General features: G+C 44.7%; 1 protein-coding gene across 1 annotated transcript in view; it reads right to left on the reverse strand.

Annotated features, from left to right (window-relative positions):
* The window catches only part of LOC130357008 (cell cycle control protein 50C-like), a 54,104-nt gene that overhangs the window by 21,708 nt on the left and 7,673 nt on the right, over positions 1-24,723 (reverse strand). Inside the window, exons 3-5 of the mRNA XM_056559285.1 lie at positions 14,631-14,741; positions 8,272-8,368; positions 728-874 (exon numbers count right to left, since the gene is read on the reverse strand). Coding sequence (XP_056415260.1) covers positions 728-874; positions 8,272-8,368; positions 14,631-14,741 — 355 coding nt within the window. The remainder of the gene's footprint in view (positions 1-727; positions 875-8,271; positions 8,369-14,630; positions 14,742-24,723) is intronic.

Here is a 24,723-nt window from a genome sequence, read left to right on the forward strand (position 1 = left end):
TCATACCGCCCCATAAACGGAAAAATAAAAAAGTTATAGGGGTCAGAAGATGACAATTTTAAACGGATTAATTTTCCTGCATGTAGTTATGATTTTTTCCAGAAGTCCGACAAAATCAAACCTATATAAATAGGGTATCATTTTAATCATATGGACCTACAGAATAAAGATAAGGTGTCATTTTTACCGAAAAATGTACTACGTAGAAACCCCCAAAAGTTACAAAACTGCGTTTTTTTTTCAATTTTGTCGCACAATGATTTTTTTTTCCATTTCACCATAGATTTTTGGGCAAAATGACTGACGTCATTACAAAGTAGAATTGGTGGCGCAAAAAATAAGCCATCATATGGATTTTTAGGTGCAAAATTGAAAGAGTTATGATTTTTTAAAGGCAAGGAGCAAAAAACGAAAATGCAAAAACGGAAAAAACCCCGGTCCTTAAGGGGTTAAGCCACGCCCCCCTTCCTCCCAGCCGTATACGGGAACCGTATTTAACAAAACGTGGTGTGAACCCAGCCTAATACAGTATTAACCCAACGCACTCTCTGGACTCCATCTTACCTGGTAACACAAAACATGGCTTTTAGATCCCACCTGCAACGTCTCTAAATCATGTTCCAGGATCACTACAGCCAGCAAAATATTATGTAACATTTGAATTCAAAGAAGGAGGACGCCCAAGGAAAAACTAGATTCCAAATATGATGCGGGGAATACACAATACCTGCAAAAGCCTGCACAAGGTTATCTTTTGGTTTGGGGTTACTGAACCTCACATTCTTATCAGACCACCAGGTGTTTCCAGTCTTCAGAAGTGGAACTTCGACTACGGGGGACGTGGGTTCCGGCTGATAGATCAACCTTATTGTATCTAAGAGAAAAGGACAAAGAAGATTATTCACAATCACTGAGATTTATTTCCATCATATGGCCAGAACAGGTTAGGAATATCCCTTTGGGGTGTATTCGCACGTACGGTATTCTGCGCAAACTTGATGCTGCAGATTTGAAACTGTTTTTAGTTATTTCGTTTACATTGAAATCTGGTGCTTAAGATCTGCAGCATTAAATACGCGTAGGATTCTGTGCGTGTGAATACATCCTTGGGGTTAGGTCACAAACAGAACATATCAAGTGTTCCCGCTGCAAAAAATCCCCTGGGCAGCGGGAAATGCGCTTTATATGGGCTATGAATAGACACAAAATACGCTGCAACCTGTGTGCGCGGTAAGGTTAGGGTCACACGCAGTGAACGCTGTAATAAATCCACTACACGGCAGGAAATACGCTGCATATTCTGCTATGAGCTAACACCAGGGCTTTCCCTTCCACAGCCCTGTGTGTGCAGTAAGGTTTGGAGCCGGGCCCTCTGCATCACAGTTATGTCAGTGTGCTCAACCCGCCTCCAAACCTTACTGCACACACAGGGCTGTGGAAGGGAAAGCCCTGGTGTTAGCTCATAGGAGAATATGCAGTGTATTTCCTGCCGTGTGGTGGATTTATTACAGCGTCCACTGCGTGTGACCCTACCCTTAGGGTGTATTCACAAGTACAGTATCCTGCACATATTTGATGCTGCAGATTTGAAGTTGTGTTCAGTCAGTTAGTTTACATTGAACTTTGCAGCATAAAATCTGCAGCTTCAATTCTTGTACATGAAATATGTGCAGGTTATTGTATGTGTGAATAGACCCTTAATATACAAAATATAAAAGAAAACTGCAGGGCCAAGGCTGGTTTTAGTGGTTGTCAAACTAAAAGAAGAGCATAGAAAACTTCACCATCCTAAACCACCTAGAACTTTTCCATTATCCTCTCTACTATTTAAAGGGGTACTCCCACCTGTCTCTCGTTCCCTCTATTTTGCGGCTGCGACTTACACAATTTGCATAACTCCCATTGACTTTAAAGGGTTACTCCACTGAAAAACCTTTTTTTCAGTGGAGTACCCCACTGAACAGTTAAACAGATTTGTAAATTACTTCCATTTAAAAAAATTTATCCTTCCATCACTATGATCCACAGGAAGTTCTTTTCATTTTGAATTTCCTTTCTGTCTGACCACAGTGCTCTCTGCTGACACCACTGTCCATTTAAGGAACTATCCAGAGCAGGAGAGGTTTTCTATGGGAATTTTCTTCTACTCTGGACAGTTCCTGACATGGACAGAGGTGTCAGCAGAGAGCACTGTGGTCAGACAGAAAGGAAATTCAGAAAGAAAAGAACGTCCTGTGGATCATACAGCAGCTGATAAATACTTGTAAGGATTAAGATTTTTTTAATAGAAGTAATTTACAAATCTGAAATCTGTAAAATTTTCTGGTACCAGTTCATTTAAAAAAAAAAAAATTCCAGTGGAGTACCCCTTTAATGGGAGTTGCGCAAACGGAGTAGTCCCATGAGCTTTGATCATTTTTCATAAGACTGTAAATAAGCTTTCAGGGCTGAAGCCATAAAGCTATCCACATTCTAAGTATACTGCCCTTTAAAGGCTATGAACATCTTTGCACTCATTTTTTACAGCTAATTTGTTTGCTAAGGTTGCATCACGTCAGTTTCCCATAGTAAATAGATGTAAAATGTATTTGCTGTACTAATTGTGATTTTCAGGCCATGTTCACATGGAGGAATTGCTGAGCAGAATTCTGTGGGAATATTCGGCTCAGAACTTCCACTGCTCCGCCGTCCCATTGATTTCCAAGGGATTCTGCTGCACTGTGCACACAACGGAATTTCCATGACAGATGTTTCTGCTGCAGAAATCCTGATTCTGACATCCGCAGACACATTGAACTGCTCAATGTTTCTGTGGATTCTGCTCAGTGGCGTAGCAGCCGGGGTGCGGGGTGACACCATGGTGCACAGTGATGTGAGGGTTGGGGGTGATGATGCAGACATATGGCACAGTAATGGGGGTGCGTGGTAATATTATATTTAGAGGCTGCAGTGTGTGGTAGTATTATATTCAGAGGGTGCAGTGTGTGATAGTATTATATTCAGAGGGAACAGTGTGTGGCAGTATTATATTCAGAGGGTGCAGTGTGTTGTAGTATTATATTTAGAGGGTACAGTGTGTGGCAGTATTATATTTAGAGGGTGCAGTGTGTGGTAGTATATTCAGAGGCCGCAGTGTGTGGTAATATCATATTCATAGGGCACAGTGTGTGGCAATATTATATTCAGAGGGCACAGTGTGCGGTATTATTATATTCAGAGGGTACAGTGTGTGGTAGTATTATATTTAGAGGGTACAGTGTGTGGCAGTATTATATTTACAGGGTACAGTTTGTGGCAGTATTATATTCAGAGGGCGCATTGTGTGGCAGAATTATATTTAGGGGTGCAGTGTGTGGTAGTATTATAGTTAAAGGGTACGGTGTGTGGTAGTATTATATTCAGATGTGCACAGTGTGTGGTAGTATTATATTCAGAGGGTGCAGTGTGTGGTAGAATTATATTAATTATTGTTTTCATATAGTAAGTGACAAAGTTAAATGGGAACTCCCGTGGAAAACAGTGCATGACCACAGTGCTCTCTGCTGACATATCTGTCCATTTTAGGAACTGTCCAGAGCAGCATATGTTTGCTATGGTAATTTTCTCCTACTTTGGACAGTTCTTAAAATGGACAGAGATGTCAGCAGAGAGCTCTGTGTTCCAAAAAGAAAACCCTTTTCTCTGTAGTATTCAGCAGCTAATAAGTACTGGAAGGATTAAGATTTAATAGAAGTAATTTACAAATCTGTTTAACTTTCTGGCACCAGTTAATAAAAAAAAAAAAAAAAAAAAAAAAAAAAAAGGTTTTCCACGGGAGTACCCATTTAAGTGCAGAATATTAAGCCTGAAGAAGTCAATTTAGCTGAATTAGACAACAGAGAATATGTCAATAACTGTGAGTCACCTATATCATTGTCCTATCAGAGCTGTAGTCACTTGTATGTTCTGCAGTGCAGAGATGATGGGTGAATCAAAAACTCCCAACATCCTCCCCCCCCCCCCCCCCCCCCCCCCCCTTGGGAACCGTCATTTCACATGGTGAAAACTTCTGTACCACTTTACCCTTACTTGTCAATTAGTATAGTTGATTATAATATTGATTAGTACAACCAGACACCAGAGGTGGAGTGTACATTTCTACAAATCTGTTTAATTACCTTCTAAATCTACTGCTATATCTATGAACTCCCAAAATGCAGCAAACATACAAAAATTGGAGTAATTACAAAAACTTAAATTGGACAAAATTACTTTAATTATCAATGCAATATACATAAAAATTAGAGGAATTTCACCCAGAGGGGAAATGAAACAACAAGGAGACACTCCATATCCTAGAACATGCCTAAAACAGTAGAGTATATTATATGTATAATGCAAGATCCATGCATCAGAGTCAAATGTTATCACACACAAACACATCACATGCATTGTTGTCTATGGAGATGGCGCATTTCCGAGCGGTCCTAGCACCAGAGGTTCTTATTATAGAAGATGTTAGTTTTAGATCAATAGCAGAGAGGAGAGAATGTGTAGGATGATAGACAGGGATGAGAGAGATGTATGGAGGTGCAGCACTGTGGAGAGCTTCCGTGGGTGAGACTGATAATTTCATAATGTATTCTGGACGGAACGGGCATCAGTGACTGCCATCAGTATAGATCAGTGTATTGGAGAACCTGTGGCACACCGAGCCTCCTCTGTATGGTTACGCGGCCATAGTTCGCCATCAACCCATTCGGGACATCCCTGTGTCCTGAAAGATCTTTCCAGGACATAAGGATGTCCCCGTTACCTTTCTGCAGCCCCGCGTTAACTTTAAAAATGCAGGGGCCGCCGTGAGGTAGCGCACGCAGGGACGTCACTGACTTCCTGTGCGTGCGCCCATAGCAACAGCAGAGCAGAGCGGAGTGGAGCAGCGAGGAGGAGGATGTGCGCATGGTAAGTTACCTGTATGCACGTCATCTTCAGTTCTTCGACCACCGCTCCTCCGGTCCCGGGTCTATAGGCCATAGCAGTAGATTGTGGCCCCTGACCGGAGGAGCGGTGGATGGATCACTGAAGTGGGACAGTACACAGACATACAGCCTCCAGCCATACACTGTATATGGCTGAAGGCTGAATGTCTGTGGGGGAGCTATACTGAACCTAATGTGGATGAACTATACTGCACCTAATGTGGGGAACTATACTGCACCTAATGTGGGGGAACTATACTGCACCTAATGTGGGGGAACTATACTGCACCTAATGTGGGGGAACTATACTGCACCTAATGTGGGGGAACTATACTGCACCTAATGTGGGGAACTATATTGCACCTAATGTGGGGGAACTATATTGCACCTAATGTGGGGGAACTATACTGCACCTAATGTGGGAGAACTGTACTGACAACCTAAAGTGGGGGAACTATACTGCACCTAATGTGGGGGAACTATACTGACAACCTAAAGTGGGGGAACTATGCTGCACCTAATGTGGGGGAACTATACTGCACCTAATGTGGGGGAACTATATTGCACCTAATGTGGGCGAACTATACTGACTATACTGTTACGCCGAGCGCTCCGGGTCCCTGCTCCTCCCCGGAGCGCTCACGGCGTCTCTCTCCCTGCAGCGCCCCGGTCAGACCCGCTGACCGGGAGCGCTGCACTGACATTGCCGGCGGGGATGCGATTCGCATAGCGGGACGCGCCCGCTCGCGAATCGCATCCCAAGTCACTTACCCGTCCCGGTCCCCGGCTGTCATGTGCTGGCGCGCGCGGCTCCGCTCTCTAGGGCGCGCGCGCGCCAGCTCTCTGAGACTTAAAGGGCCAGTGCACCAATGATTGGTGCCTGGCCCAATTAGCTTAATTAGCTTCCACCTGCTCCCTGGCTATATCACCTCACTTCCCCTGCACTCCCTCGCCGGATCTTGTTGCCTTGTGCCAGTGAAAGCGTTTAGTGTTGTCCAAGCCTGTGTTACCTGATCTCCTGCTATCCATATTGACTACGAACCTTGCCGCCTGCCCCGACCTTCTGCTACGTCTGACCTTGCCTCTGCCTAGTACTTCTGTCCCACGCCATCTCAGCAGTCAGCGAGGTTGAGCCGTTGCTAGTGGATACGACCTGGTTGCTACCGCCGCAGCAAGACCATCCCGCTTTGCGGCGGGCTCTGTTGAACACCAGTAGCCACTTAGAACCGGTCCACCGGCACGGTCCACGCCAATCCCTCGCTGACACAGTGGATCCACAACCTGTAAGCCGAATCGTGACATATACTACACCTAATGTGGGGGAACTATACTGCCAACCTAATGTGGGGGGACCTATACTGCCAACCTAATGTGGGGGAACTACAACCTAATGTGGGGGAACTATGCTGACATCCTAATGTGGGTAACTATACTGCCAACCTAATGTGGGTGAACTACAACCTAATGTGGGGGGACGTATACTGCCAGCCTAATGTGGGGGAACTGTGGTGCCAATCTAATGTTGGGGAACTACAACCTAATGTGGGAGAACTATAAACTATCAATAAAAAATAAAATAAAAGTTTGGATCATTTAACTCTGTTGTTGTGTTCTTCTTTTTAAACAAAAGATGTTAATTAGTTATGGCAACTGTATGAGTTGTTTTTTCTAAACTTAAACCTCAGTATTCTGATTTAATTGCTGTGCTGGCACTTTGAGGGAAAAAAAGTTGGCGTGCATTACGGTTTGGGCACTCGGGCTCAAAAAAGTTCGCCATCACTGACCTACATTGTCCAGCAGTGTAAGTTAACGCTTTCTTTGCTGGGCTGGTGCACAGCGCTCAGCTCAGCAAGGGGTTAAGTGAGCCAGCAATGTGTATACTGTATACACATTGCAGGCTCACTGTAAGTTCTTGCGGAGCAGTAGATATAGGATGTATATCTACTGCTCAGCATCAGCTGTTTTGGAGTCCCAAAATCCACATCAGGATGATCGCAGGAGTGAGTGTCAGGAGTGACACTTGCTGCGATCTGTCCCTTACTGCAGGTACTACTGCTCCCAACATGGAGCACACCCTGCTCAATGCTGGGAGTTGTAGTACCTGCATTAATAGACAGATCGCAGCAAGTGTAACTTCTGACACCCTCTGTGATCCTCCTGTATAATATATAGATGCGGGCAGCCGCTCTTCTATGGTCCCCTGCACTGACGTATATATACACCTATTCATATTTCCCACAGAGAGTTGTGACTGGCTGGAACCATCTGGCCAATCAGAGCTCTCTGCGGGAAATATGGATAGGTGTATATGTACATCAGTGAAGGGACCATAGAAGAGCGGCCAGCCGCATCTATAAATTATACAGAAGGATCGCAACGGACCCGGAGCAATCTGTCAATTAGTACAGGTACTACTACTCCTATCATGGAACTGTGTGTGTTCCATGCTGGAAGTAGTAGTACAACCTAAAAATTCTAAAAAAAGAAAAAGTGAAAAACACACACACTACATTTTTATTATTGTTGGCTACATTTTTATTGCCCTGCCAGCCCACATAAATGGATCCCTGTTTAAAAATGTATTACAATTTTGTTATATGATAGATGCATTTCGTAAAAAATCACTACTGTATCTTTTTTTTTTTTTTTTTTTTATGGTACCCTACGAGATGTTAATAAAAAAGGTATCTCCATCCTTTTTTGGATCGCTAAAGTCCAAAAAAGTATAAAAAAAACGCCAAAGTTAAAACCCACACTGCGTTTTTCTTGGCGTTTTTTCACTCCCATAGACTTCTATAGGAGGAAAACGCAGAGATTTTCCCGAAAACGGCAGAATGGGCGTTTTTATTGGCGTTTTTGCCCCAAAACAATTTGTGGAAACCTAGCCTCAGGGTGACAATTAGAATTTAAACTATTTCAACAGTAAGACTAGGGTGGATCCGGGTGTTTTTGAGGTATAGATGACAAGATGGAGAAAGGAATTGAATAGAGGCAGCGAAAGATAGATCCCAACCCTAAGAAGGCAGGTGTGCTGTCTAGTAGTAATGGTAGTACCACACATCAAGATGAAAATGGAGGACAGCTCTCAAAGGCTGGAGAAAGAGAGGAAAGCATATATAAGGCAGTCTGCAGGGGAAAATTATATAAGCTGTATACAAGTGTAGAAAGAAGATCGAGCATATACAGCAACGGAGAAGGATGTAGAAGCAAAAGTAAACAAATTAAATACTTGTGTGTCTTAATAAGTACAATCCAAAGATATAAAAATGCAATAACCTTTAATAATACTAATGATGTCTACTCTAGTACTTACCATTAAACATGCTGTTGGCAATTGCCCCACATGGAGCCATTGGGGTTCCATTATTATATGCAGAGAATGGAGCACAGTAGCTACCTTTTTCTATGCTCTGTAAAATGATTTAATAAAAGTATAACATTAAATACTAATTCAATTGAGGCATTTCCCATATTTCCCGAATATGGCAGTGACATTTATCAATATTCTAAAGCTATAATCCTTACACTGGGGTCACTGATCATCACAGATACTTATTTACTGTAAGGCCGAAATCATGCCCCATGCATTCAATAATAGCCACATAATGTTGCCAATAATCTGGCAACATTGTACAGCCATAGGTGAATGCCTAAGGTCATGGTTAGGGCAACATGCGCTCACCCTTATGTGGGAATGTTGCCTAATGGGGGTTCTTACACAGTGCAGTTCTGCATCAAAAACACATGCAGTTTTTAATAAATAAAAATTCCAAAAGTAGGGTGTAGCTCACTAAAGCTTCAAATAACTGAGTTTACTGTACAGTTTCCAATACCCTTGGAGTTAAAAGTAAATAATAATAAACAAAACTACACTCCTCAAACTCATAAGATATTTAATATGTAGGTATTTGATATTATTATTAGGATATGTTTTCATGGTAGGAAACATATCCTAATCCCGGAAAAAACATTTCCATATCCCGGAAAACATGGGTCAACATTCTGCACATTTGCACAATCTGGCAGGTGCTAGGACCGGTCGGAAATGTGCCTTCTCATAGACTGAGGTGCATTTCCGAGTGAAATCCGCAGAAAGAATAGACATGTCTATTCTTTCTGCGGACGCCAGAATCGGGATTTCCACCATGTGCACAGTGCAGCAGAATTCCACTGAAATCAATGGGACTCTCGGCTGCAGCGGAATGTCCGAGCGAAATATTCTGGTGGGAATTTCACACAGATAATCCTCCGTGTGAACATACCCTAAGGGTATGAAGAACCGCGGCATGGTGCCTTTACATGTGCCTGCTCAGAGCTGCAATACGCCGCTACGAGAAGACACACTGAGATGTGCAAGTCACCGTGCACATGCGCAGTGTACTCGCACATCGCGACAGCTGTCAGCCTAGTTCATGGAGCAGGGGGAGCAGCCGCAATGTGTGTGAGTACACCGCGCATGCGCGGCTACTCGCACATCGCAGCAGTGTGTCTGCTCGTATCGGCGTGTTGCCGCTTTGAGCAGGCACATGTAAGGGCACCATGCAGAGGTCCTTCACCTGCAAATCTGCAGTGTAAAATACACCGTGGATCCGCTCATGTGAACTTACCCTTAGGGTGCGTTCACAGGTGCTTATTATCTGCTGCAGATTTGCTTCAGCAGATTTTGCTGCACATTGTAGTCAATGTACAGCAAAATCTGCAGCATCAAATCTGCAGCAGAAAATAAGCATGTGTGAACGCACCCTTACAAATAGAGCTACAGAAATCACCGCAACTGGAGAATCACAGGGCCCTCATGGTCGGTCCAGTCTTTATTATGTATATATTACGAACAAATACACTTCAGAATAAAATAAAAATAAAGCTACTATAAAATATAATAAACACTCCTAGAAGTATATATCATCAAAAAAAGGAATAGATAATAAAATAATTATGATCACCGCAATAAGTGATCATATGTTAATAAGCATGAAATCCTCTATGATATGCCACTATGAAAAGTCTTCCAAGTGAAAAGGCGCAAAAACACACTGCAACAAAATTATGCACACTCCCGCAAAAGTACCCTTCCAAATCCTTAAAGGGGTATTCCAGTGGAAAACTTTTTTTTTTTTTTTTATCAATTTGTGCCAGAAAGTTAAAGTTTCCTCTCTAGTATATAGCCCCTAAAAAGTACTGGGAGGATTAAGATATTTTTTTTATAGAAGTAATTTACAAATCTGTTTAACTTTCTGGCACCAGTTGATTTAAAAAAAAAAGAGTTTTCCACGGGAGTAGGTACTCCGGTGGGAAACATTATTTTTTTTTTAAATCAACTGGTGCCAGAAAGTTAAACAGATTTGTAAATTACTTCTTTAAAAAAAATCTTTATCCTTCCAGTACTTTTTAGCAGCTGTATGCTACAGAGGAAATTCTTTTCTTTTTTAATTAATTTTTTTGTCTTGTCCACAGTGCTCTCTGCTGACACCTGATGCCCTTATCAGGAACTGTCCAGAGCAGGAGAAAATCCTCATAACAAACCTATGCTGCTCTGGACAGTTCCTGACATGGACAGCAGAGGTCAGCAGAGAGCACTATGGACAAGACAAAAAAAATGTCAAAAATCAAAGAATTTCCTCTGTAGCATACAGCTGCTAATAAGTACTGGAAGGATAAAGATTTTTTTAATAGAAGTAATTAACAAATCTGTTTAACTTTCTGGCACCAGTTCATTTAAAGGAGTAGTCCAGTGGTGAGTCAGTGGTGAACAACTTATCCCCTATCTTAAGGATAGGGGATAAGTTGCAGATCGTGGGGGTTCCGACTGCTGGGGCCCCCTGCGATCTCCTGTACGGAGCCCCGACAGCCCGCGGGAAGGGGGTGTGTCGACCTCCGCACGAAGCGGCGGCCGACACGCCCCCTCAATACAACTCTATGGCAGAGCCGAAGTGCTGCCTTCGGCAATCTCCGGCTCTGCCATTGAGATGTATTGAGGGGGCGTGTCGGCCGCCGCTTTGTGCGGGGGTCGACACCCGCTATCTGGCCGGAGAGCCGGGGCCCTGTACAGAGAGATCGCAGGGGGCCCCAGCGGTCGGACCCCCCGCGATCTCAAACTTATCCCCTATCCTTAGGATAGGGGATACGTTTTTCACCACTGGACTACCCCTTTAAAAAAAAAAAAAAAATGAGTTTTCCACCGGAGTAACCGTGTAAATACAATTCCCCTCGTGTTTTTTTTTGAGGCCGTACTGCACTGTGTATGAGGACCCTAAAACACTACTGTACTCAATAACACAAAATACAGCACACAATCATTTTGCAATTTATAATTAAACTAATAATAGAAATAGATGGCAGCTACATTGTATATTGGTCACTGAACTGGAGTTTGTATGGTATACTTCAGTGTTTTTCAAACAGCGCGTCTCCCGCTGTTGCAAAACTACAACTCCCAGCATGCCCGGACAGCCTTTGGCTGTCCGGGCATGCTGGGAGTTGTAGTTTTGCAACAGGGGGAGACACGCTGTTTGGAAAACACTGCAGTATACTGGCTATTATATCTGCTTGTAATCTGAATAGGGTCAATAGATGATATCTATGGTACTAGCTATGGGTGATAAACAAAACAAAATATTGTTTGTTATGGATTGTAAATACGTATTTCCTACATCTTCACATTACATATCGTTTCTGATTATTTATCCACAATACAGGATTTTTTTGAGAAGACGTTCTGTAGGTGTAGTGAACAGTGAGTAATATTGTAGACTAGTCCCGGAAGTGGGGAGCGGTGTGGTAGACTGAGTTTATTACCCTGTTATAACGTTACTGTGTAGATAAGCAGCATTATATTGAGCTTATCTCATATCTCCTGTATCACGTTATCTTCAGGGATGATTCGGTTTTTATGCCAGAGTAAAGGACAATTATTGGGTAGAATCACATTAAAGGGGTACTCTACTCGAAAATATTTATTTCTAAAAATCAACCGGTGCCAAAAAGTTAAACAGATTTGTAAATGACTTCTAGTTAAAAATCTTATTCCTTCCAATACTTAACAGCTGCTGTGTATTACAGAGGAAGTAGTATAGTCCTTTTCTGTCTGCCCTCTCTCTGCTGCCACCTCTGTCTATGTCAGGAACTGTCCAGAGTAGGAGCAAATCCCCATAGGAAACCTCTCCTGCTCTGAACAGTTCCTGACATGGACAGAGGTGTCAGCGGAGTGCACTGTGATCAGACAGAAAAGATCTACACAACTTCCTGTGGAGCATACAGCAGCTGATAAGTACTGGATAAGGATTAAGATATATATATTTTTTTTAATCCAAGTAATTTACAAATCTGTTTAACTTTCTGGCATCAGTTGATTTGAAAAAAAAATTGTTTTCTACCGGAGTACCCCTTTAAACTGAAGCATTCGGAATCACTATGCAAAGTGAACATATTCAGCGCATGCGCGAGAATTCATCAGTTTGTCATGAATCTAATCCTTTAGGATGGACTAAAAATTATTGTTTTACTGCTAGTCAATAGCAACGAAGACAGGAGGAAAGACCAGTGAACTGTGAGGCCGGTTTCACACGGCAGAATTTATGCATTGAATTCTGCATGAATTTATAGCAAATTCACTTCAATGAAATTCCTGCAGCAGAAATTCTGCTGTGTGAATGGGACAGCGGACTCCGATTGAAGTGAACTGGCTATACATTCATGCAGAATTTTCATGCAGAATTCAGTGCAGAAATTCTGCTGTGTGAACCCGGCCTAAGGGTGCGTTCACATGTACTTGTACACCTAAGGGTGCGTTCACATGTATTTTCTGCTGCAGATTTGCTTTAGCACATTTTGCATCCCATTGAAGTCAATGGGCAGCAAAATCTGCAGCAGCAAATCTGCTGCAGATCTGCAGCAAAAATACACACGTGTGAACGCACCCTTAGGGTACGTTCACACGAGCGGATTTTCGCAGCGGATTTAGCTGCAGATCCGCCGCTGAAGGACCCTCTGTATTCTGCCTTCACATGTGCCTGCTCGTATTGGCAGTACGCCGCTACTAGCAGACAAACTGAAGCGATGTGCGAGTAGCCGTGCATGCGCGGTGTACTCGCACACATCGCGGCCGCTCCCCCTGCTCAATGAGCTAGGCCGAGAGCTGCCGCGAAGTGCGAGTATACTGGGCATGCGCACAGCGACTCACACATCGCACTGTGCCGAGCAGGCACATGTAAAGGCAGAATACAGAGGGTCCTTCAGCAGTGGATCTGCAGTGTAAAATATGCTGCAAATCTGCTCGTGTGAACATACCCTTAGGCTGGGTTCACACTACGGTTTGTAATTACGGTTCCCGTATACGGCTGGGAGGAGGGGTGGGCGGGGCTTAATTGCGGCGCCCGCACTCAGCTGTATTCGGGAACCGTAGTTAACGTATGTCTATGAGCCGACCGGAGTGAACCGCAGCCTCCGGTCGGCTGCTTTTTCGGCCGTATGTGGTTTCCCAACCGCAGGCAAAAACGTGGCGCTCCCGTACCCCAGCTGGATCAGCCCGTGACTTCATTTACTTTAATGAGCCGACCGGAGTCAAACGGTTACTCCGGTCGGCACAGTTTGGACCCGTATCCGGTTTTGGACCGGACCTAAAACCGTAGTATACTACGGTTTTAGGTCCGGTCTGGAAACCGCATACGGGTCAAAACTGAGCCCACCGGAGTCACCGTTTGACTCCGGTCGGCTCATTAAGTCACGGGCTGATCCGGCTGGGGTACGGGAGCGCCCGGTTTTCCCCTCCCCCAGCCGGATCCGGCACCCGTATGTAAAAAACGAGGTGTGAATGCAGCCATATTTCTTTCAGGGGAGAGTAAGGTTCACATTTGTCCGTTTGGGGGGGGTATAGGGGGTAGTCCATTGCTGATTCCATTTATTTAACAGGATCTGACGGGGCAACAAAAATACTGCTCTGAAATTGGCGGAGAAGAAATTCACAGCTGCACTCGCCTGTATAAAACTTCACTTTTATTTCATCATGTCCATAAAACAAAAGCCGGCCTGGTGGGATCGGGAGCGCAGCAGCCGAAGCTGTGCGGGTGGGTGGCAAACAGCTTGCTTCGCAGCAAAAAACGCTTCCTCTGGCCGGCAGCTGGTTTCACGGCAAAAAACGCTTCCTCTGGCCGGAGGCCAAAGAAAGTGGTTTTTCCCGCAAAACCAGCTGTTTGCCGTCCACCCGCACAGCTTCGGCTGCTACGCTCCCGATCCCACCAGGCCGGCTTTTGTTTTTTGGACATGACGAAATAAAGGTGAAGTTTTATACAGGTGAGTGCAGCTGTGAATTTCTTCTCCGCCAATTCTACACAGATGTCTTCCTTACCTATGCATCTTGCACCCCTGTTCTCCGGATGTTACTACTCCCCGCTTGGGAAATTCCCTAATTATTTTGCATGATATGACTTTCAGTAGTGCCGTCTCATCTTTCTTCTATTGTCTCTAAAAATAATGCTCTGTTTTCAGTCCCCGAATGAAGCTCCAATGCAAATGTGAACATCGCCTGAGATTGAATATTTGTTTCCCCTTGAATATTGCCAGGAATTCCCCAATCAGTACCTCCCCGGAGCCATATATAATAGGATAAATCCCAAGGACAAATAAGGACAAATCCTTAGGGTTAAAATATAAGATGCTTTGCTAAGAAAAACCAACCTCTTTAGTTGTTACATTTCTTCCAAGCAACTGGGCGTCATATCTGGATGCCACATATCTCCGATGGTTCTGAAAAAAATTGCTGAGCCCGTAGTAAAAAAAGACGTCTCCCTGTGGAATGAAAAGTTACATGACAATAAAACTGTATAAAAAAAAAATAAACAAAAAAGAATATATATATATATATATATATATATATAAAACGCTTGACATAGGACACTGATGTATAAGTTCACAAACATACACTTTGGTTTGGTATCCAACATGTCTGCAAATAAACAGTATAGATAAACAATAACATTCCTTTCATCCACAATGTCATGGGAGCCTAGCCTCCCAACCCTGGAAAATAATCAAATAAATAATGAGGCAAGACAAATTAGTGGATTGAAAAGGCCACGGTCCTATTTATTTACATACTCTTAACCACTTAAGGACCAATGACGTCCCAGGACGTCATGGCGTTTTCCGGTCCCTGCCGCGTGCCGGGCAGAGATCGGAACGGCATGCCTGCTGAAATCGTTCAGCAGGCATGCCGTGCAAATGCCTAGGGGGGGTCCCGGGACCCCCGCATGTCGGCGATCGCAGAAAATCGCATGTCAATTCAGACATGCGATTTTCTCCTATTCCGGGCTGATCGGGTCTCTGGTGACCCGATCACCTGGAAAATAGGGATGCTCGGACCTGTCAGTGACAGGCCCCAGCATCCTGCAGGGTAGGAGTGAGGTCGCAATGCTGCGATCTCCTCCCATCCCCTGCCATTGGTCAGAACTGATTCTGACCAATGGCAGAGCAGGACGGTGGGTTGCCATGGAAACCCCCCCGTTCTGCCCAACCCTGGATGTCAGGCAGAACGGGGGGAGAACATGGAGGCCGGTACCTGGAGGAGAAGACTCGTGGGGCCCGGCAATCATCGCAGATATTCACCGGAGATCCCGGCTCAGGTAGGGAATCGACGGTGGGGGGAGAAGTGAAACTGAAAGTAAAGTGATTTTTATTGTGGCAACCACTAGGAAGGCTGAACTGCAACTCCCAGCATGCCCAGACAGCCAAAGGCTGTCTGGGCATGCTGGGAGTTGTAGTTTTGCAACATCTGGAGGGTCACAGTTTGGGGACCACTGTTACAGTGGTGCCCAAACTGTAGCCCTCCAGATGTCGCCAAACTACAACTCTCAGCATGCCTAGACTGCCCAGGCATTCTGGGAGTTGTAGTTCTGTAACATCTGTCCCTTCAGATTTTGCAATTTTCATGACATTTTTGAAAATTGCTGCTCTACTTTGAAGCCCTCTAATTTTTTCAAAAAGTAAAAATATGTCCATTTTATGATGCCAACATAAAGTGGACATATTGTATTTGTGAATAAAAATAAAATTTATTTGGAATATCCATTTTCCTTACAAGCAGAGAGCTCCAAAGTTAGAGAAATGCAACATTTTCAAAATTTTCATGAAATTTTGGAATTTTTCACAAAAAAAGGATGCAAGTAACGCCGAAAATTTACCACCAAAATAAAGTACAATATGTCACGAAAAAACATTCTCAGAATCAGAATATTCGGTAAAAGCGTCTTAAAGTTATTAATGCTTAAAGTGACGTTGGTCAGATGTGCAAAAAACGCTCTGGTCCTAAGGTGTAAAATGGCCTTGTCCTTAACCCCTTAAGGACCAGGCCATTTTACACCTTAGGACCAGAGCGTTTTTTGAACATCTGACCACTGTCACTTTAAACATTAATAACTCTGAAATGCTTTTACCTATCATTCTGATTCCGAGATTTTTTTTTCGTGACATATTCTACTTTATGTTAATGGTAAAATTTTGTCGATACTTGCATCGTTTCTTAGTGAAAAATTCCAAAATTTGATGAAAAAATTGAACATTTTGCATTTTTCTAACTTTGAAGCTCTCTGCTTGTAAGGAAAATGGATATTCCAAATCATTTTTTTTTATTCACATATACAATATGTCCACTTTATGTTTGCATCATAAAATTGACGTGTTTTTACTTTTGGAAGACACCAGAGGGCTTCAAAGTTCAGCAGCAATTTTCCAATTTTTCACAAAATTTCCAAAATCAAAATTTTTCAGGGACCAGTTCAGGTTTGAAGTGGATTTGAAGGGTCTTCATCTTAGAAATACCCCACAAATGACCCCATTATAAAAACTGCAGCCCCCAAAGTATTCAAAATGACATGCAGTCAGCATTTTAACCCTTTAGGTGTTTCACAGTAATAGCAGCAAAGTGAAGGAGAAAATTCACAATTTCCATTTTTTACACTCGCATGTTCTTGTAGACCCAATTTTTTAATTTTTACAAGGGGTAAAAGGAGAAAATGTATACTTATATTTGTAGCCCAATGTGTCTTAAGTAAGCGCATACCTCATATGTCTATGTAAAGTGTTTGGCGGGCACAATAGAGGGCTCAGAAGCGAAGGAGCGATAAGGGGATTTTGGAGAGTACGTTTTTCTGAAATGGTTTTTGGGGGGCATGTTGCATTTAGGAAGCCCCTATGGTGCCAGAACAGGAAAAAAAACACATGGCATACCATTTTGGAAACTAGACCCGTTGAGGAACGTAACAAGGAATAAAGTGAGCCTTAATACCCGGACAGGTGTTTCACGACTTTTGCATATGTAAAAAAAAAATTAAAAAATGTCACTAAAATGTGTTTCCCCCCAAATTTCACATTTATGCAAGGGTTAATAGCAGAAAATACCCCCCAAAATTTGTAACCCCATCTCTTCTGAGTATGGAGGTACCCCATAAGTTGACCTGAAGTGCACTATGGGCGCACTACAATGCTCAGAAGAGAAGGAGTCATATTTGGCTTTTTGAGAGCAAATTTTGCTCGGGGGCATGTCGTATTTAGGAAGCCACTATGGTGCCAGGACAGCAAAAAATACCCACATGGCATACCATTTTGGAAACTAGACCCCTTGAGGAACGTAAAAAGGAATAAAGTGAGCCTTAATACCCCACAGGGGTTTCACGACTTTTGCATACGTAAAAAAAAAAAAAAAACATTTCACTAAAATGTGTTTCCCCCCCAAATTTCACATTTTTGCAAGGGTTAATAGCAGAAAATACCCCCAAAAATTTGTAAAGCCATCTCTTCTGAGTATGGAGGTACCCCATAAGTTGACCTGAAGCGCACTATGGGCGAACTACAATGCTCAGAAGAGAAGGAGTCATATTTGGCTTTTTGAGAGCAAATTTTGCTCGGGGGGCATGTCGGATTTAGGAAGCCCCTATGGTGCCAGGACAGTAAAATAACCCCTACATGGCATACCATTTTGGAAACTAGACCCCTTGAGGAACGTAACAAGGGGTACAGTGAGCATTTACCCCCCACTGGTGTCTGTCAGATCTTTGGAACAGTGGGCTGTACAACATTTTTTATTTGCACAGCCCACTGTTCCAAAGATCTGTCAGACACCAGTGGGGTGTAAAATCTCACTGCACTCCTCATTACATTCCGTGAGGGGTGTAGTTTACGAAATGGGGTCACATGTGGTGTTTTTTTTTTTTTTTGCGTTTGTCAAAACCGCTGTAACAATCAGCCACCCCTGTGCAAATCACCTCAAATGTACATGGCGCACTCTCCCTTCTGGGCCTTGTTGTGCGCCCCCAGAGCACTTTGCGCCCACATATGGGGTATCTCCGTAGTCAGGAGAAATTGCATTACAAATTTTGGGGGGCTTTTTTCCCTTTTACCTCTTGTCAAAATGAAAAGTATAGTGCAACACCAGCATGTTAGTGTAAAAAATGTATTTGTTTACACTAACATGCTGGTGTAGACCCCAACTTCACCTTTTCATAAGGGGTGAAAGGAGAAAAAGCCCCCCAAAATTTGTTAGGCAATTTCTCCCGAGTACGGCGATACCCCATATGTGACCCTAAACTGTTGCCTTGAAATACGACAGGGCTCCAAAGTGAGAGCGCCATGTGCATTTGAGGCCTGAATTAGGGATTTGCATAGGGGTATTCTACGCCAGTGATTCCCAAACAGGGTGCCTCCAGCTGTTGCAAAACTCCCAGCATGCCTGGACAGTCAACGGCTGTACGGCAATACTGGGAGTTGTTGTTTTGCAACAGCTGGAGGCTCCATTTTGAAAACAGTGGCGTACCAGACGTTTTTAATTTTTATTGGGGAGGGGAGGGGGGCTGTGTAGGGGTATGTGTATATAGTGTATTTAGTGTTTTTTACTTTTTATTTTATTTTGTGTTAGTGTAGTGTAGTGTAGTGTTTTTAGGGTACAGTCACACGGGCGGGGGATTACAGCGAGTTTCCCACTGCGAGTTTGACCTGCCGCGCAAAATTTACTGCATTGCAAACTTGCAGCCTGATACTCACTGTAAGCCCCCTGCCCATGTGAATGTATCCTGTACATTCACGGGGGGGGGGGGGGGGGACCTCCAGCTGTTGCAAAACTACAACTCCCAGCATGCACAGTCTATTAGTGCATGCTGGTAGTTATAGTTTTGCAACAGCTGGAGGCACATGGGTTGGGAAACACTGAGTTAGGAAACAGACAATGTTTCCCAACCAGTGTGCCTCCTGTTGTTGCAAAACTACAACTCCCAGCATTCTCAGGCATGCTGGAAGTAGTAGTTCGGCAACATCTTTAGAGCCAGATGTTGCCGAACTACAACTCCCAGCATGCTAGGAGTTGTAGTTTTGCAACATCTGGAGGACTACAGTTTGTAGACCACTAATACAGTGGTTCCCAATCTGTGCTCTTCCAGATGTTGCAAAACTGCAACTACCAGTATGCCAAAACTGTCCAAGCATGCTGGGAGTTGTAGTTCTGCAACATCTGAAGGGCCAGATGTTACAGAACTTCAACTCCCAGCATGCCTGGACAGTAAGGGCATGCTGAGGATGTGTAGTTTTACAACATCTGGAAGGGCACAGTGGTCTCCAAACTGTGGACCTCCAGATGTTGCAAAACTACAACTCCCAGCATGCCCAGACACCAAGGGCTGTCTGGGCATGCTGGGAGTTGTAGTATACAGGGTCCCAATACAGCAATGCATGTCGCTTTACGGCGACGTGCATTGCTGTAAAGGGCCCGACCGCGGCTGAAGATCTACTCACCTGTCGCCACCGCCGCCGTCTTCATCGCAGGGATCCGGGTCTTCAGGGACGAGGTAAGTACCGGGGCCGGTCCCCAGCACTCCCCCGTCCCCCGCCGCGTCCTCCGGTCTTCAAGGGGCCGGGCAGGACGGGAGGAAGTAACCCCCCCCCCTGCGATTGGTCGGTTAACTAACCGAAGAATCGCAGGGTATAGGAGGAGGTGGCCGCTTTGCCACCTCGCTCCTATACATTAGCATGGTCCTGGCTGTCTGTGACAACCGGGATCATGCAAAATTACCGGGCGGTCGGGTCCCAGAGACCCGATCAGCCCGGTATCGCCGCAGATCGCAAGGGCGATTTCCCTTGCGATTTGCGGCGATCGCCGACATGGGGGGCCTACAATGCCCCCCTCGGCTTTGCCCTGGATGCCTGCTGAAGGATTTCAGCAGGCATCCAGTTCCGATCTCTGCCCGGCGCGCGGCAGGGACCAGGAAACGCCATGACGTCGTGGGACGTCATTGGTACTTAAGGCCCAGGGTGCCATGACGTCCCAAGACGTCATTGGTCCTTAAGAGGTTAAGGGGTTAAAGGGGTACACCGATGGAAAACTTTTATTTTTTTAAATCAACAGGTGCCAGAAAGTTAAACAGACTTGTAAATGACTTCTATTAAAAAATCTTAATCCTTCCAGTACTTATTAGCTGCAGAATACTACAGAGGAAATTCTTTTATTTTTGGAACCAAGAGCTCTCTGCCGAATCACGAGCACAGTGCTCTCTGCTGACATCTCTGTACATTTTAAGAACTGTCCAGAGTAGGAGAAAATCCCCATAGCAAACATATGCTGCTCTGGACAGTTCCTAAAATGGACAGAGATGTCAGCAGAAAGCACTGTGCTCGTGATTTCAGCAGAGAGCCCTGTGTTCCAAAAAGAAAATAATTTCCTCTGTAGTATTCAGCAGCTAATAAGTACTGGAAGGATTAAGATTTTTTTAATAGAAGTAATTTACAAATCTGTTTAACTTTCTGACACCAGTTGATAAAAAAAAAAAAAAAAAGTTTTCCACCGGAGTACCCCTTTAAATAATCCAATAATAAATAACTTTAAATGCATAATATATAAATGCAAACCTTTATAAATAAATAAAATAGTATATAACTATCCAGCTCAAAATTACTGACACCCATTTTATTTTATAGGACTGTGACAGAAATAGCATAAGCTAAGGGAAGGGAGGGTGGGGGATCCTCTTCTGTGCTTGACACGTCGCTTCTGACACCCCTTCACAAGAAGCAGGTATATTTATAAACATAGAAACTTCCCGCCGAAGGGATACTGACCAATCACCAGCTAGCTTTATTCTGCCCAGATACCTGAAGTACCTTAGCAACAGGTGATGTCATCACACTAAGCTCTACTTCATACAGCCTCGCTGACAGGGAAAAGGAGGGGAAGTAACCCTCACATTAACCCTTAACTGAAAACATTAAATTAACCCTAACATCCGGGGTGAGGAGGCGGCCCCCATGTGGTCCCTGCGTCTAAGACTCCAGGCCCTATATACAGTAACCCCCCAACCTACGATGGCCCCGACATATGATAAAATCGACATACGATGGCCTCTCAGAGGCCATCGCATGTCGATGTCAGCATCGACATACGATGCTTTTATATGTCGGGGCCATCGCATTAACTGCTATCCGACAGCACAAAATGCTTAAGCTGCTGTCGGATAGCAGTGTAATGTGCCCCAGCAGGTTCGCTCACCTATCCCCGCTGCTCCGGGTCCACTTCGCGATCCTCCGGTGTCTTGCGCATCTTCTCCAGGGTCCGGGCCTTGCTTTCCGGCGTCATTATTACGTCACTACGCACGCCGCGCCGGCGCAGCAGCGTAATAACGTCACCGGAAAGCAAGGCCCGGACCCTGCAGAAGATGCGCAAGACACCGGAGGATCGCGAAGAAGACACCGGAGCAGCGGGACAGCATCGGGAGCCCCTGGAACAGCAGCGGGAGCGGTGAGGACCTGGTCCGGAGCGGCGGGGACAGGTAAGTACAGCTTCCTATACTTTACATTGCACGGATCCCTCAACATACGATGGATTCGACAAACGATGGGTCGTTTGGAACGAATTACCATTGTATGTTGAGGGACCACTGTAATTGACTGCTTCTCAGCTCTTCTTCATATCTGGAACTTTAGAAAATGAGATGCAAAATATTAACAGGATGTAAAACCTGTTATCCGAGATGTGTCATAAAATGTGACAGTACAAGTTTTTATTATAAAGTAAATTTATCGATTTTTCACTCATAATACAAAATATTTCCCAATCCAGCATCTTCCCATAATTCAGAGCCAGACAGTCCATTGCACAACAGACTCTGACAGATCCCATTGACTTTAACCCCTTAAAGGACCCGGGCTTTTGCCGTTTTTTCATTTTCAATTTTTCCTCCTTAACTTTAAAAAATCATAACTCTTATATAGCCCCTAAAAAGTACTGGAAGGATTAAGATTTTTTTTAATAGAAGTAATTTACAAATCTGTTTAACTTTCTGGCACCAGTTGATAAAAAAAAAAAAAAAAAAAAACTTTTCCACAGTAGTACCCCTTTAATGGGATCCGTTTGGTTTGTAGCTGATAGCAGCCATCTATCACCGACTGTGAAGTGAGCGCAACTCCTGCACCCACTGCATAGACTGTTAAACCTTTTTTACTCAAATATACGTAATATCAGGTTAAATGGGTTATCCACCATAAGGTGATTTTAGTACTTACCTGCTGGATTTCCTGTTGGATTTTGTTATCAAACTACACATGCCATAGTTCCATGCTTGTAAGTGTGAGGTCACTTTCCTCCCTCCCACACATCAGCCACCCCACCCAATGAAACACAAATTAGCTTAATTCATTAAAAAGACCAGTGTTTTCTACCCGGGTGCCCCCAGCTGTTGCAAAATTATCTCTCTCCTACTCAGCGGTCCCTCCACCCATTGAGGCAGACAGACTCCCTCTGATCACCTGACTAGTGATGTCAGGTCTTGATGGACTGTGAACTGGGAAAACCCGATACCTGAGTAATTTTGTATGTTGTTAAAAATTAATATTGGGGGGGGGGGGGGGGAATCACAGAAGAATTGCGAGACCACCGTCACACACAGGTTCAGACACTATATTATGAACTACACTAACTTTATAGTCAATGTAAAAAAAATCCTGGAATACCCCTTTAACATATTCCCCATGATGTAAATATGCATCACAGGATGCAAAAGAGTGTTCAGGACTGCTTATTACTTCAAATATTCTGTAAGAAGGATATACCAGTATTTATCGGCATAAAACACGCACTGGCGTATAACACGCACACCCATTTTAACAGGGAAATTTAAAGGAGTAGTCCGGCGTGCACTTTTTTCATTTTATCCCGTCCAGGCTGCAAAATAAAAGAAAACACACTTTCTCTTAACTGCCAACTAGCCCCCGGAGCTCCGGTACACTCCGGTACAGGTGTTCGGTCCCAGGGCTGTATTATTCTTACTTCCTGTTAGCCCTGCACGTCACACGAAGCTTCAGCCTATCACCAGCCGAGGCGGGACATCGCTGCGGCCGGTGATAGGGTGAAGCTCCGTGTGACGTGCCGGGCTAACAGGAAGTAAGAAGAATACAGCCCGGGGACCGAACACCTGTACCGGAGTGTACCGGAGCTCCGGGGGCTCGTTGGCAGGTAAGAGAAAGTGTGTTTTCTTTTATTTTGCAGCCCGGACGGGATAAAATGAAAAAGTGCGCGCCGGAATACTCCTTTAAGTAAAAAAAATGTAAAATAAATGACTTGGACTAAATGCCACATCATCCCCCCAACTTTGTTTTCTTCTGCACCTCAGTTTTGTCCCGTCCCCTCCAGTGCCACATCATTCCTTCCCTTTTATCAGTCCCTGTGCCACATTTACCCCTCTCATCACCACCCCCCATGTCTCATTATCCCCCCCATGTCTCATCATTTCCCCCTGTCATAGACCACCACTAGCCATACAGACATTAAGCCTTTAGTGCCTCCCCCCACTATCAATTTCCCCTGTCTCATCATGTCCCCCCCATCATTCCCCCCTCATCATTTCCCCCTGTCTCATCATCCCCCCACCCTGTCTCATCGTGTCCCCACCCTGTCTCATCATGTCCCTCATCATCCCCCCCTCATCATCCCCCCACCCTGTCTCATCATCCTCCACCCTGTCTCATCATGTCCCTCATCATCCCCCCCTCATCATCCCCCCACCCTTTCTCATCATCCCCCACCCTGTCTCATCATGTCCCTCATCATTCCCCCCTCATCATCCCCCCACCCTGTCTCATCATGTCCCTCATCATGTCCCTCATCATTCCCCCTCATCATCCCCCCCACCCTGTCTCATCATGTCACTCATCATTCCCCCCTCATCATCCCCCCACCCTGTCTCATCATGTCCCTCATCATTCCCCCTCATCATCCCCCCACCCTGTCTCATCATGTCCCCCATCATTCCCCCTCATCATCCCCCCACCCTGTCTCATCATGTCCCTCATCATTCCCCCTCATCATCCCCCACCCTGTCTCATCCTCCCCCCACCCTGTCTCATCCTCCCCCCACCCTGTCTCATCATGTCCCCCACCATTCCCCCCCTCATAATTTTCGCCTGTCTCATCCCCCCATCATCCCCCCTCATCATTTTCCCCTGTCTCATCCCCCATCATCCCCCCCCCTCATCATTTCCCCCTGTCTCATCATCCCCCTATCATTTTCCTCCTATGGCATCCAGTGGTCTTCAACCTGCGGACCTCCAGATGTTGCAAAACTACAACTCCCAGCATGCCCGGACAGCCAACTGCTGTCCGGGCATGCTGGGAGTTGTAGTTTTGCAACATCTGGAGGTCCACAGGTTGAAGACCACTCTTCCCCTTTCCTTACTTGTCTGCGCTTCGGCTGTCTTGCGGGCTGCCGGGTCAGTGAAGCAGATGAGTTACGTCCTCTCC

The sequence above is a fragment of the Hyla sarda genome, chromosome 2, assembly GCF_029499605.1.
Source record: "Hyla sarda isolate aHylSar1 chromosome 2, aHylSar1.hap1, whole genome shotgun sequence".
NCBI classification, from domain to species: domain Eukaryota; kingdom Metazoa; phylum Chordata; class Amphibia; order Anura; family Hylidae; genus Hyla; species Hyla sarda.